At 30.4% G+C, this 13,891-nt stretch overlaps 1 protein-coding gene across 7 annotated transcripts in view; it reads right to left on the reverse strand.

Moving 5' to 3' along the window:
• Window positions 1–4,100: 4,100 nt before the first annotated feature.
• LOC149261164 (uncharacterized) overlaps window positions 4,101–13,891 on the reverse strand; it is a 57,792-nt gene continuing 48,001 nt past the window's right edge. For all 7 annotated transcript variants that reach the window (XM_089421831.1, XM_089421824.1, XM_089421836.1 and 4 more), the window contains one exon: window positions 4,101–4,378. Coding sequence is in view for 2 of the 7 variants with exons in the window: in XM_089421836.1 (XP_089277962.1) it covers window positions 4,368–4,378 (11 nt within the window). In the remaining 5 variants the exon portion in view is untranslated. The remainder of the gene's footprint in view (window positions 4,379–13,891) is intronic.

Consider the following 13,891-nt stretch of genomic DNA (forward strand, 5'->3'; position numbering starts at 1 on the left):
TTCATAAATTGGATTTGTATGTTGTGTTGAGTAGTTCAAATTATTTGAAATGATGTTTGCTTTATATTTGTAGGTGTGCTTTGAAAATTTGTATGTAAGTTGTTTTGGCAATGTGTGTTTGTTTGATAAATTAGATTTGTATGTCGATCTGAAATTGTATGTTGTGTTTATTTATTTAATTGAGCTTGCATATGTATGTGTGTATAGGTGGTCTTCATAATGTTTGTGTTTATTGTATGTTGTGTTGAGTAGCTACAATTCTTTGAAATGATTTTTACTTCATGTTTGTAGGTGTATTTTGGAAATTTGTATATAAATTGTTTTGGTAAATTGAATTTGTATGTTTATCTAAAATTGTATGATGTGTTTGTTTATTTAATTGAATTTGCATATGCATCTTGTGTATAGGTGGTTTTCATAATGTTTGTATTCTAAGTTGAAATTCTTTGAAATGATGTTTGTTATATATTTATATGTGTTATTTGAAAATTTGTATGTAAGTAGTTTTTGCAACATTTGTTTGTTTGATAATTGAATTTGCATGTTGATCCGAAATTGTATGTTGTGTTGAGTAGTTCAATTTTTTTGAAATGATCTCTGCTTTATATTTATAGGTGTACTTTGAAAATTTGTATGCAAGTTGTTTTGGCAATGTGTGTTTGTTTGATAAATTGGATTTGTATGTTGATCTGAAATTGTATGTTGTATTTAACTGAATTTGCATATGCATGTGTGTATAAGTGGTTTTCATAATATTTGTATTCTAAGTTGAAATTGTATTATGTTTGTTAATTTGAATTTTTCTTATTTAAAATTGTATGTATGATTGTTTAGAAATGTTTGTTTGTTTGATAGATTGAATTTGTATTCTAATTTGAAATTGTATGAGGTGTTCATTTATTTAGTTGAATTCTTCATAACGTTTGTATTTTAAGTTGAAAGTGTATTATGTTTGTTAATTTGAAATTGTATGTTGTGTTGAGTAGCTGTAATTCTTTGAAATGATTTTTACCTCATGTTTGTAGGTGTGCTTTGAAAATTTGTAGGTGGTTTTCATAATGCTTGTACTGTGAGTTGAAATTGTATTACGTTTGTTAATTTGAATTTTTCTTATTTCAAATTGTATGTTGCTTTGAGTATTTGAAATTATTTGTATATGCATGTTGGTGGTTTTGACATAGATGTATGTGTGTTTTGAAATTGTGTATCTATGTGAGTCCAATAATGTTTCTTTATTTGTTATAGATTAGATTTAGATATGTATATTTATTAGTTTTATATTTTATTAGTGCATGTTTATTTTTTGTATTTTATTATTGTAGTTATTATTGTTACTATATAATAATATAAGTAGTGTGTATTTATATTAAATTATTATTGATTAATTATATGAAGTTTTAAGATTGCTTATAGTAGTATTTGTTTATTTATATTTATATGTATTTTTATGAATGTATGTTTTTTGAATGAGATTGTTTTTTAGGTTATATTGTTGAAGTATTTATTTATTTATTATATATTAATTAAAAATATATTTATATATCTAATTTTATAAGTATTATTTTTAACTTCTTTTTTTAATCTTATATATTATTTTGATTTTATTTTCTTATTTCTATTTTGATGTTATATTATTTTAACTTTTTTAATAAATATCACAAACATAAAAACCTCATATGAATAATAATATAATAAACTTCTAATAAAATTTATAAAATAATCGAAATAATACCTTTAATTTTTTAATAAATTTTATAAAAAAATTAATATGGTTAATATATTTTATTTTGAAATCAACATATTAAAAAAATTCACACTTTCTCTAACCAACAAATTAATAAGATTATTATTTTCAACCATCTTAACAATATATTAAAAAAATCACATTCATCTCATAAATCAATATAATAAAATTATTTTGGCATGTTGATATGTTAACAACCCCATATCAACAATGCATAGTTTTTGGGGCAAATTAGCTTCCACCTTCCCGTGGTTGACCCTGTTAGTAGAGATGTTTAACATCTCGAAACAAAGAGAAGCTTTTTTATTTTTAATACAAATGAAAATACAACTTTAATGAACAATATGTGCAATAAACCTACTTCAATAAATATTAATAAACAATTTTAATGAACAATAATGTTTTAAACATAAACTTGGATAAATAAATATTAAAGAACAACTTTAATGAATAATATATAGAACCATAAACCTAGATAAATAAATATTAAAAAATAATTTTAATGAACAACCATGTACCAAACATAGATAAAAGAAAAAATAAATAAAAAGAAAAAATTAAAAATATTAAAGAACAATTTGAACAACAATATATAAATATTAATAAATAATTTTAATGAGCAATAATGTCTTAAACATAAACTTAGATAAATAAATATCAAAGAACAACTTTAATGAATAATATATAGAACCATAAACCTAGATAAATAAATAATGAAAAATAATTTTAATGAACAACAATGTACCAAACATAGATATATAATATATATATATATATATATATATATTAAAGAACTTTGAACAACAATCAACCAAACATAAATAAATGAATATTAAAAAACAACTTCAATGAAAGATACGCCATAAACCGATAAATAAATATATTAAAAACAATTTTAATAAACAATAATGTAACAACCCTGATAAATAAATAAATATTAAAGAACTACTTTAGTGAACAAGTCTAAAAAACCAACATAAATTCATCTTAAATATGGATCTAACATGAACCGAGCGCAATTTCTTCAGTTTCAATTTTTTTACGAGTTATTTAAATTTTTAATTTTTAGATTTTTTAAAAAATTTATTTTGTGTAACATGAGCAAAATTTCAACTTTATGAACAAAATCTTTACGAGAAAAACTAATAAAATAAAATATGAAAAATAAAATAAAATTCTCTATATTTAAAATCAACTTAAATATCTTGTTTCATTTATGAATAAAATTCAATAGATGTATTGTTAAAATCATTTTTTTAATCTATTAGATTTTTTAAAAATTTTATTTTGTGCATCATGAGCAAAATTTCAACTTTATGAATAAATCTTTATAAGAAAAACTAATAAAATAAAATAAAATTCTCTATATTTAAAATTAAATATACATGTGATCTTGTCTACTTAAATATATTGTTTCATTTATGAACAAAATTAAAATTCAATAGATGATTATTTTTTTTAATCTATCATTAATGTATATTATTCAACATATATTGCTATCATTAATGTATATTACTCAACATACATTAATTTCAAGTGACATATTTTTAATAAATTCTCTTTTTATAACCATCAATTTTAAAGGTTAATTCTCTTTATTCTATCTTATTGTTTTTCAAACACTTTACTTGTAATATTTCTATATGGTTAATTTCCAATTTAATATCAAACTTTATAATATTTAGTTGAATGTAATGCTCAACCATGCCTAAATCAAATTTTCAAAGTTTTGTCTATTATTATTTGTTGCACCCACTCCATATTTGTAGTTCAACGTCACAAATCATTTAATTTGAAAAGAATTCCTGTGATCCAAATTATTGACATGATAAACAAAATTCAATTCAATTCAATATTTTAATTTATTTTCCAGTTTTTATTCTCCTTTTTAAGTAGATAATTCATACAATTAGAAGTTGTTTATTCAAATAAACATGAAATTTATTCTAATTTACAATTAACAAATCAAAGGAAACATTCCTTAGATTTTCTCATAAAATGTTCCTCAAACAAAAAAATTTAATAATACATTTTTAATATATAATCATCATATTAATTATTTAATATTTACAATTTACTTTTAATGTTTTTTCATTAATTTTATTTTACTAATTAAAAATAAACATATCAAAATATTTGCATTTCAAAAATCAAATTTCATGACATTTCATCCCATATTAAACATTACAAAGATAATCTCATATATAATCATAATTAAAACAAACTTATTTTATTTTATTAATTAAAAGTATACTTATTATATAATTTCAAGAATTTTTAATATATTATCAAATATGTTTATTTGTAAAAATAAATTTCAACATTTATATTATAATCAAAACTAACATTACTATCATTTTAATATAATAATTCCCAAATTAATACAATGTCATTAAAATTAAAACGATTACACATTCAATTTTTTAATTTTAACAAAATCGCCTCAACGAACTTTAAATTTCAAGTACAAAAGTACAACCACAATAATGAATTTCAAATATATATACAGATGGAGTCATATTGTAAGTCTCATGGATCAAAGAACAAGTCTCAAAGTCATAAGTCATTATTGATTGATTAGAACTTCTGAGGCCATTGATCAAACCCTCCTCTCCGTAATAATCTAATATTTTCCTGCATTATAGATCAACCAATTCAAATTAAAGCTTCTATTCCATTTTATAATTAAAATGGAAACTATATACACCATTAAATATTATAATTATCATACTCAAAGCTATATACACCATTAAAATATTTAACAAATTATCAAAGGAACCTAAACAGTAATTAAGTGAATTAAAAAAATATATATATTAAAAAAAACAAACTCAAAAATATAAAGTGAGATAATATGAGAGATAATCTACACTAAAAAAATAATAATCTACAAGATTACTGAAGGCTCTTGAAAAAATTGTTTCAAAGTTGTAATCCACCTAATTACTTCAACATTGTTCCTATTCATTATATCATAGTCACCATTGTTCCTAAGTTAGTGATCTAACTCTGGATTTAAGGTGTGTGAGCTTTGCACCCATTCTAACCAAAGATTTCTGGCTAAATGTCTTCTCATTTTAGTTCCTTGACCCAACACTCAACCCATATGCATGAAATCATGCTCGAGGCCCTTCGAATATTGACATTTCAATTGAAAAAATTACCCACCTAACTTGCCTTTGTATACGTGGGATTTCTAGGGGCTCCCAATGAAGTTGTGGCTTTTTTCCCTAGTGTAGATTGCATCCCCTCTAAGTGATTTTCCCACCCTCGACTTCAATATGGAGTTTGCATTAAGGTTTATTTGTGTCTAAAGACCACCAGGCATTTGTGTTCATTAAAGTTCGTAATCGGGTCAAAGCAAACAAGTTCAATACATTATGTATCCCGCATTTTACTTTCCCTCTCAAATCATGGACCATCGCATATGTGACCATTTATGACCTAGGTTGACCAAGAGGTCACCTTGCCCACCCAAACCTCTCCTACCTACAAAGCTCCCTAGGCAATGAGTATGTGGTGTCTAGGCTGAAATGTTTTTGAAAAATAAAGGTATAGTGCAACAAAACCCTCACCCCAAAGACAACTACCCCTTAGTCATTCCTCAACGAAAATAGCCAGTGTCCTTTTAGTGCCATGAATCAAGGAGTTAGTGAGTGGAGAGCACACTCTCTAGCAAACCACCCACATAAAGTGGGTTAAATGTGTTACGGGCCCGCTGGAAGCAACGACAAGATTACAACTATTTCCATACAAAGCAACGATTACAAGGAATCATTTAGAAAGTGACCCCATGGGATTTCTAGGATTTGAATGACCCTAACAAAAAAATACATTGCAAGAAGCACTCAACAAGTGCAATTCCATTCAATGAAAATTGGGGGAAAACCTACAAAAGCTTTCAAGGTTTTTCTTCCTAAGGAAGCTAGTGAGAATATTTCTACCTAAAAGACACCCTCAATATTCAACCAAGAAACCCTCTAGTGTGCCCCCTTAGTCCAAACCCTAGTAGTAGGAGTTGAAGCTCTTAGATATTTACTAAGCTATAAGGTGAATTTGGGTGCAATTCAAGGCATGGAGTGCACAATTCATTTCACCTTACCTTGATTTAGAGAGTTTATGATTGAGTAGAGTGGCCCTTCACATTTATGTGGTGTTGTTATGAATCATTTGCCGACCTTTACATTTGTTCTTTTTCTGCTTCATGGGTTATATACGTCTATAAATCTTCTTGGAGATGATTTAAGGGTTTGGCACATCCTTTATGATCAAGTAGAGTGGCCTTTCAATCTAAGAATTCTTCTTGCTCTAGGGTCTGACTTATCAATAGCGTTGAAAGACTACTCCATGCTTTATCGTGTCTTACCGTTAAGATATGTTCTTCAAAGTAGGTCGGAATTCTCCAATATATCTAAATAAGGTGCCCCTTGCCCCTAATGCTGGCGGTTAAAGCTCTTAGCTATCTCTACCTCTAAGGTGAATTTGGGATACATTCAAGGAATCCTCTTCCCAAACTAGAGGCTAGGTAATTAGTCAAAGGCCGCACTAATGGTGTCACTTTACTAACAACCTCAAGAGGCTAGGTAATTGGTCAAAGGCCATAATGATGATGTCGTTTATATTAACAATCTCAAAGGACCAAATTTCTAAGGCTCATACCATGGAGAGTCTAGAGACCTATGTGGTCTCAAGATAGAGAATTCGGTGGGATAAAACATAGCCAATGGCCTTTGTTGGCCTAGTTAGCCTCTTTGTTGCACTTTATTAGTGTAGCTTCACAAGAAATTCTTCCTTTGCACTAGCATGTAGTTGCATTAATTCACTATGAATCAAAAAAAAAAAAACATGCATATGTTCACACCACTTATAGTTGAATTTCCATTTTGTGAATTAATGCAACAACATAAATTCACTACCATTAATCATTTCTATTTATTGTGCCTCTCTTGGCTTACTATTTAATAGTGGTCCCCCTACTAGTCTGTTACTATTATATGCGCATGATCTTTGATGTAATCAATTGTACTTGCCCTAATTACATAATTCACCAACTTGCTATCTCCATCTCAATTACTCACGCCCACCACCACCCCGCCCCAACATCCACCCCAACTTCACTTGTTCCCCTCCTAGTTACTAGTCCATACATGAAATTAGTTGTCACCCTACTAACTATTGATAAAGGGATCTTCTTTTCATGGATATGGGATCCCATGAGATCTTTCATTGAAAATGTGAGCCATAATAATAAGAACATAGTTATAGCATATACCCAATCATCGCCACTCAACAACGTAACTAACATACCACATGTTATCAACTCATAGCCATATTGTGATCAATATATAAATGGCACACAATGCATGTTATCAAAGCATGTCATCATAGGTATTATATCAACATCATTTCATGATCAAAACAGAACAATTATCACAAGCTAATAAAGAATATAACTTGTACATAATTATAAACCAACCAATAGCCCCAAGAGTTAGCTCAATCGATCAAGTCGGGGCCTCGCCAGATGGGAGGTCAGAGGGTCAATTCCCGAAAGCTCTTAGAGTCAGGTCTGTGATGGCCGAAAGGTTTGATCCCCGCCGATCAGCCTAGTCTAATAAACCGTGGACATAGCGGCCACCCAATGACCAAGGGTGGTCGTGAACCACACAGGACAAACATATATATATATATATATATATATATATATATATATATATAATTATAATTATAATTATTATAAAATTATAAACCAACCACAATGGTTCATGCATGTGTTATTCACAATGATATAATATGAAATCATCACATACTACTAATTCCATACCAAAGTAGAGATTACAAGTAATCTTTCAAAAGTGACCCCATGTGATTTCTAGGGTTTGAATGGCCCTAACAAAAAAATACATTGCAAGAAGAACTCAACGAGTGTAATTCCATTCTGTGAACATACACTTTACTAGTGTAGCTTCACAAGAACCAACAAAAAAAATAAAGTGTATGTTCACACCACTTATAGTTTAACTCCCAATTTGTAAATTAATGCGACAACATGGTGGTTCACTACCATTATTCATTTATATTTATTGTGCCCCCTCTTAGTTTACTATTTCACCAGTGGTCCCCCTGCTAGTATGTTACTATTATAAATGCTCATGATATTTGATGTAATCAATGGTACTCGCCCAAATTACATCATTCACCAACTTACTATCCCTATCTCAATTACTCACACCCACCACCACCCCACCCTAAGTTACTTCACTTGTCTCCCTCCTAGTTGCTTGTCCATAAATGTAATTAGTTGTCACCCTACTAATTAGTCAACTTCCTATTTTCTCAAATATGTTTAATGAGATTGTTGAGTTGCCCCCCAGGGAGAAGATTTTGTTGATAAGGGGATCTTCTTTTCATGGATATGGGATCCCATTAGATCTTTCATTGAAAATGTGAGGAACAATAATAAAATATTACTTATAACATGTATCCAATCATCACCACTCAACAATGAAAATGCCACTAGCATATACCACATGTTATCAACCCATCGCCATCTTGTGGTCGATATATATAGCGCACACAATGCATGTTATCATGGTTATTATATCAACATTGTTTCATGATCAAAACAGAACAATTATCACAAGCTAATAAAGAATATAACTTGTACATAACTATATAGCAGCCACAATGGGCCATGCATGTGTTATTCACAATGATATGGCAAAGAAACAAATCATCACTAAATCATGTCCATAAATTCAAAAATAATATGAAATCATCACATCATAGTAATGACACATAACATGACCATTGATAATGAATATATGTAAAGTAACAACTTTAATCTTATAGCATAAAACAAATAATAATGTGAAGTCTTAAGCTATGAGAATGGAAATAGCAAACACTCTCCAGCTTGGTATCAAAGAATCATCTTCAAAGGGTGCATTTTCAAGATTTTGGTCTCTCGGGTTCATATTTTGTTTCCAAATTGAATAGGGATTCACATGAGGTTAGCAAACACTAATCCAAACTACAAAGAGATTGTACAAGGTGGCATGGTACTTTCTCTTGTGACCTACGGTTTCAAGAATTAAGCGTTGTGGGAGTGAAAGGAAGAGTAACACTCTCAATCAAAAGGGGAAGGCTCTTGGCAAAGGAATTAGAGAAAGAGAAACTATAGATATAGACAACGAATTGGAAATGATAGATCAAATCATGAAGAAATCACTTATGAAGCAAGATTCAAAAGATTGGAGAATTGTGTAGGAAATTTGCTTAGAATGAAAATTAAATTGATGAAGTCAATAGAAGAATTGGTGATGATTTAAAAAAAATTGAAGCCAATGTTCCTACGTCCTAGAGGAAGATAAAGAAGAAGAAGAGCCTCCACAAAGGCAAGAGGACACAAAGCGAGAAAATTTAAAGGGAATAAGGACATTTAAGAAACATCCACCCTTTAAAACATGGTCGAAATTTAAGTTGTATGCTTATAAATAGAAATAGAGTAAATCACTGAACAACTGGAGATGTAGAACCACATCACTATGGAGATAAGAAAAAAAATTACATAACATATCGAAGATCTCTAAGTTCCATTAATATGGTGGGCCACCCATGTGGAGTCTTCAAAGAAAAAAAGATGGCTACCAATCACCAATTGGGAAAATTTAAATCCATGATGAGAAGAAATTTCTACACAATATGTCATGAGCACAAGTAGAAAATAAAATGTTGGAGATGTATAAGCACATCACTATGGAGATAAGAAAAAAATTACATATACCAGATTGAAGATCTCTAAGTTACATTAATATGGTGGGCCACCCATGCGAAGTCTTCAAAGAAAAAATGATGGCTACTAATCACCAATTGGGAAAATTCAAATCCATGATGAGAAGAAATTTCTACACAACAGGTCATGAGCACAAGTAGAAAATAAAATGGCAATTTCATAAAAAACAAGGTCAAAACATCCAAGAATACACAACCAATTTCCTTCACAAGGACATGGGGTATCTACATCAAGTCCCGTATATGTTAGCTAGATATATTTGAGGATTGAAATTCCTAAGGAGGCAGATCAGTCATAATTCTTGCCCAGAGGATTTTGATGATGCTTCCATGAAAACAAGCTACACAGAGAATCAAAATAAGCAAAAGTTTGGAGCGATAGGCAATTTCAAAACAATATTTTTCGAAGGCATACACTTCAAGCATCCAAATACCCAAAACACCATTGCAAATATTGTAGCATTGATGGACATTGGAAGCTCCATTAGCAAGCAATGATCACTCAAGATTAAAGTGAAGAAATTGAATGCAATTTAGAGGTGTAAAATTGGCATGTTTGGCCTTGAAATGAACCCCAAATATGTAAGTATTAAAAATGAGCATGGATAAATAAAATCAGGCAAGTATGTGAAAAGGACTTAATCATAAGCAAAAGCAAATCAATCTTGAAAAAGAAATAGAAATTTGCTAGCAAAGAGCAAGAAAAATCTCCCAGTGAACAAAAATCAGCCTTACAGGTGCAAAAAGAACGAGGAAAAGTCTTCCTACTGAAGATTAAGATCAGAGGTTATCAACTCTTATTGATCCCATTTATTAGAAATATCTAATTTCCAAATCATTGGTGCAACAATTTGGCTTGGAGACTCATGCCTATCTTCAAATATGTTTATCATATGACAGTGATAAATAAATATAAGTTCAGATTTGCTGCTATTTCTGAGTATATCAATAAAAGCAAATGTGATGTGCCATTAGTCATAATTCTGTTTTATGATGCTTCCAAGAAAACAAGCTATATAGAATTGGGGGGGTGCCATTGGATCAAGATAAGCAATTTCGAAACAAATTACAATCACATATTTTTGGAAGGCAAGAAAAAACATGTGCAAAAAAACGGTTGCAAGTATAAAAAATCAGTCATGTATGTGCAGCAAATGGATATATCCACAAGAAAAAGCAAATCAGTCTTGAAAGAGCAACACAAATCATCTAGCAATGAGCAAGAGAAATCTGCCCAATGGTGAACAAAAATCAGCCTTACCCACAAGAAAAAGCAAATCAGTCTTGAAAGAGCAACGCAAATCATGTAGCAATGAGCAAGAGAAATCTGCCCAATGGTGAACAAAAATCAGCCTTACCGATGGAAAAAGAAGGGAAAGAAAAAATTGAAGAGGAAAGAGAAAGACTTTTCCTACCAAAGATTCAGATCACAAATAAGGTGTCCACTCTTTGATCCCATTTCTAAGATAATTTGATTTCCAAATAATTGGTGCAACAACTTAGCTTGGAGTCTCATGCCCATTCTCAAACATATCCATTGGATTCAAAAATCAAAGACACCAATATGCGAGTGACAAAGAAATACATGTTCATATTTGCTATTACTTAAGTATATTGATGAAATTGAATGTCCGGTTGTGTCATTAGGTGCCAATCAAGCCAGAAGGTGGTAACTGCGAGTAAAAAGTTCTTTTAATGGTGTTGACATCCAAACGAGGAAGCATCAAAGGAAAATTGTTGAAAGGACATGAGCATAGATCAAGATGCTTCAAGGTATGTTAGTGCAGCCACACTTTGCAATATAAGCAAACCAACGACCTCCCTATTGGGATTGTATACAACGTTACACCTTCCTTCTAGAACACAAAACACATTTCCATGGATTTCTTGGGAGATTTGCCAAGGACAAAGAGTGAAAATGACTATTTTATAGTGGCAATGGATAGATTCAGCAAGTGTTTGCTCTTACTCATTGTAAGAAGAGCATCAAAGGCCAAAAGACAACTGAAAAGTTCCTTGAGAAGGTATGGATTCAAATCCACTCATTCCATACCCAAGTAAATGGATACACAATACTTGTTCATTTATTGAGGGGATATAATCACAAGCATCCCAAAACATGGGATGAAAAGCTTACATTCAACGTGAATACAATAGGGTAGTTCAATCATCTACTCACATGAGACCATTTGAAGTTTGTTGTCAATTCCTTAATCACCAATTGACATGGCAAGACAAGGAAATTAATGTTACAAATATATGAAATTATCTCTCACAATGAAAATGATATATTGGGCAACACTTTTCAGTGAAGAAATTCAAAAATATAAATTTAACGTAGAAATCACAAAGACGAAATTCATAAACCAAATAAATACAAGTAAATTTACTATATTCATAAATTAGAAAAATACAATATTAATTACTACGCTCATTATTGATATTCTTGCATAATGAAGATAAAGATTATCATGAATTGGGTGATCATTGAGACCATAATTAGAGAGAGAAGAGTTATTAGCTCTTCTCATTGTTTTGTTTAAATATGAACTTCTCGAGCTAATATGGCCTCCACTAAAAATTACATCACCATTTTGTCAATCTAGATAATGGAGAATAAAGGCTCCTCAAAATTTTGTTCTAAGAATGTAATTCATTTAAGAGTGGGCTCCACCATTTTGAATTACTTCAATGGAAGGGTGCTTGCTATATCGTTGATTCAACACTAGATTTGTGTGGGGGCTTTGCACCCATTATCACTCTAACCAAAGATTTCTTCGTATTTTAGTTCAACGACTCAATACTCAACCCATATGCATGAAATTGCATGAAATCATGTTTGAGGCCCACGAACTATTGATTTCTCAATTGAAAAAATTGTCTACCTACCTTGCCTAGTATAGGTGGATTTCCCATGCCTTTTGATGAAGTTATGGCTTGCCCTAGAGCAGATAGAATCCCCTCTAATGGAAGTTATCTAGCATTAGCCTTAGTGATTTTCCCACCCTCTGCCTCAAATATGACCAAACAAGTAGACCCCCCAACCAATCAAAATTGGACCAGAACCAATAAAAAAAACCAAACCAAAAATCCGGTTGGCCAAAAAATATATAAAATATTCAAAATTTAAAGAAAAATGTATATATTCATGTGCATCCATATGAATCCAAACCATTTATGCACAAATATGAAAAAGTTCTCAATTATATAAGGGTGCATATAACCAAAATAATATTGAGTACAATCCATCTCTAAACCAAAAAGGATGGCCTCTAGCATCCAAAAAAAGATATGCTACAACAAATACCGACATATCATCAAAATCATTGCATTAAGATAAAGAGAGACACAGCTTAAAATGTCAAGTCAAGATGATTATTAAATGAACCTAAAACATTGAAAATGGGCAATGTAGACATTCACTAATCAATAATAGTGGGATATTAAAACTAAAATTGTAACCATTATCTAACATAGTCTTCTTTCACACATGTCATCGTTTATCCCAACATCTATTTTCGCTCTCAAATCATGGATCACCATAGATGTGACCATTTATGACATAGGTCAACCAAGAGGTGGCTTTGCCTTCCCAAACCTTTTCCACCCCAAAGCTCCTAGGGTGGAAAATAGATGTAGCTCATACAAGTATTTCCAAGAGAGTATCTACTTATGCAAATCTTCATTAAATGTATCCTATGCTTTTTCTAAATGTTCACTTTATTAATTAACAAAGTGAACATTTTTTAATTAAGTGACTTTTAATTAATAAAGTGACTAAAGTAGGTCACTTAATGATTTAATTAAAAGAGACTCATTGACTTCAAAATTAGATCTTAACCATTGAACATTAGCTTTTTGGCTTATGTCAAAGTCATAAGAGAATAATTATAAAAGAAAGAGGGGGAAAACGACAAAGAGACACAGAGAGCATTCATTTCACAAGTCACATGAGTGAAGAAAAAAATCGAAGATCTGATTTTCAGCCATTAGCAAGGAGTTTTAGCAGTAGTTCAACAAAAAGAAGAGATCCAATCAGTAGCAAGGAGAATTTCAGTCATACAACCCAGCAAAGGAGGATGTATAGTCATTTGTACGGATTCGTAGAGTCATTTGTAGGGATTGAAGAGTAGGCCAAACAAATTGCAACGCAGACCATGCATTTCGTGTAGATATGCCTTGATTTCTGTGCAAACTGAAATTTTTCCAAGTTTATTATTTGTTTGTTAATTTCTCAGAGCCATTTTCCTTGTAAGGGGCTCTTGTAAAAGTTCTAAAGATATTTTGAATGATGAACTGATCTAGAAGAGTAGAAATAATTGTGAATAATGTGATTGCTTTTCTTGTTTTCAA

Source organism: Pinus tabuliformis, chromosome 6, assembly GCF_031772625.1.
Source record: "Pinus tabuliformis cultivar Carrire ecotype Pingquan chromosome 6, CPIR1, whole genome shotgun sequence".
In the NCBI taxonomy this organism is placed as follows: Eukaryota; Viridiplantae; Streptophyta; class Pinopsida; order Pinales; family Pinaceae; genus Pinus; species Pinus tabuliformis.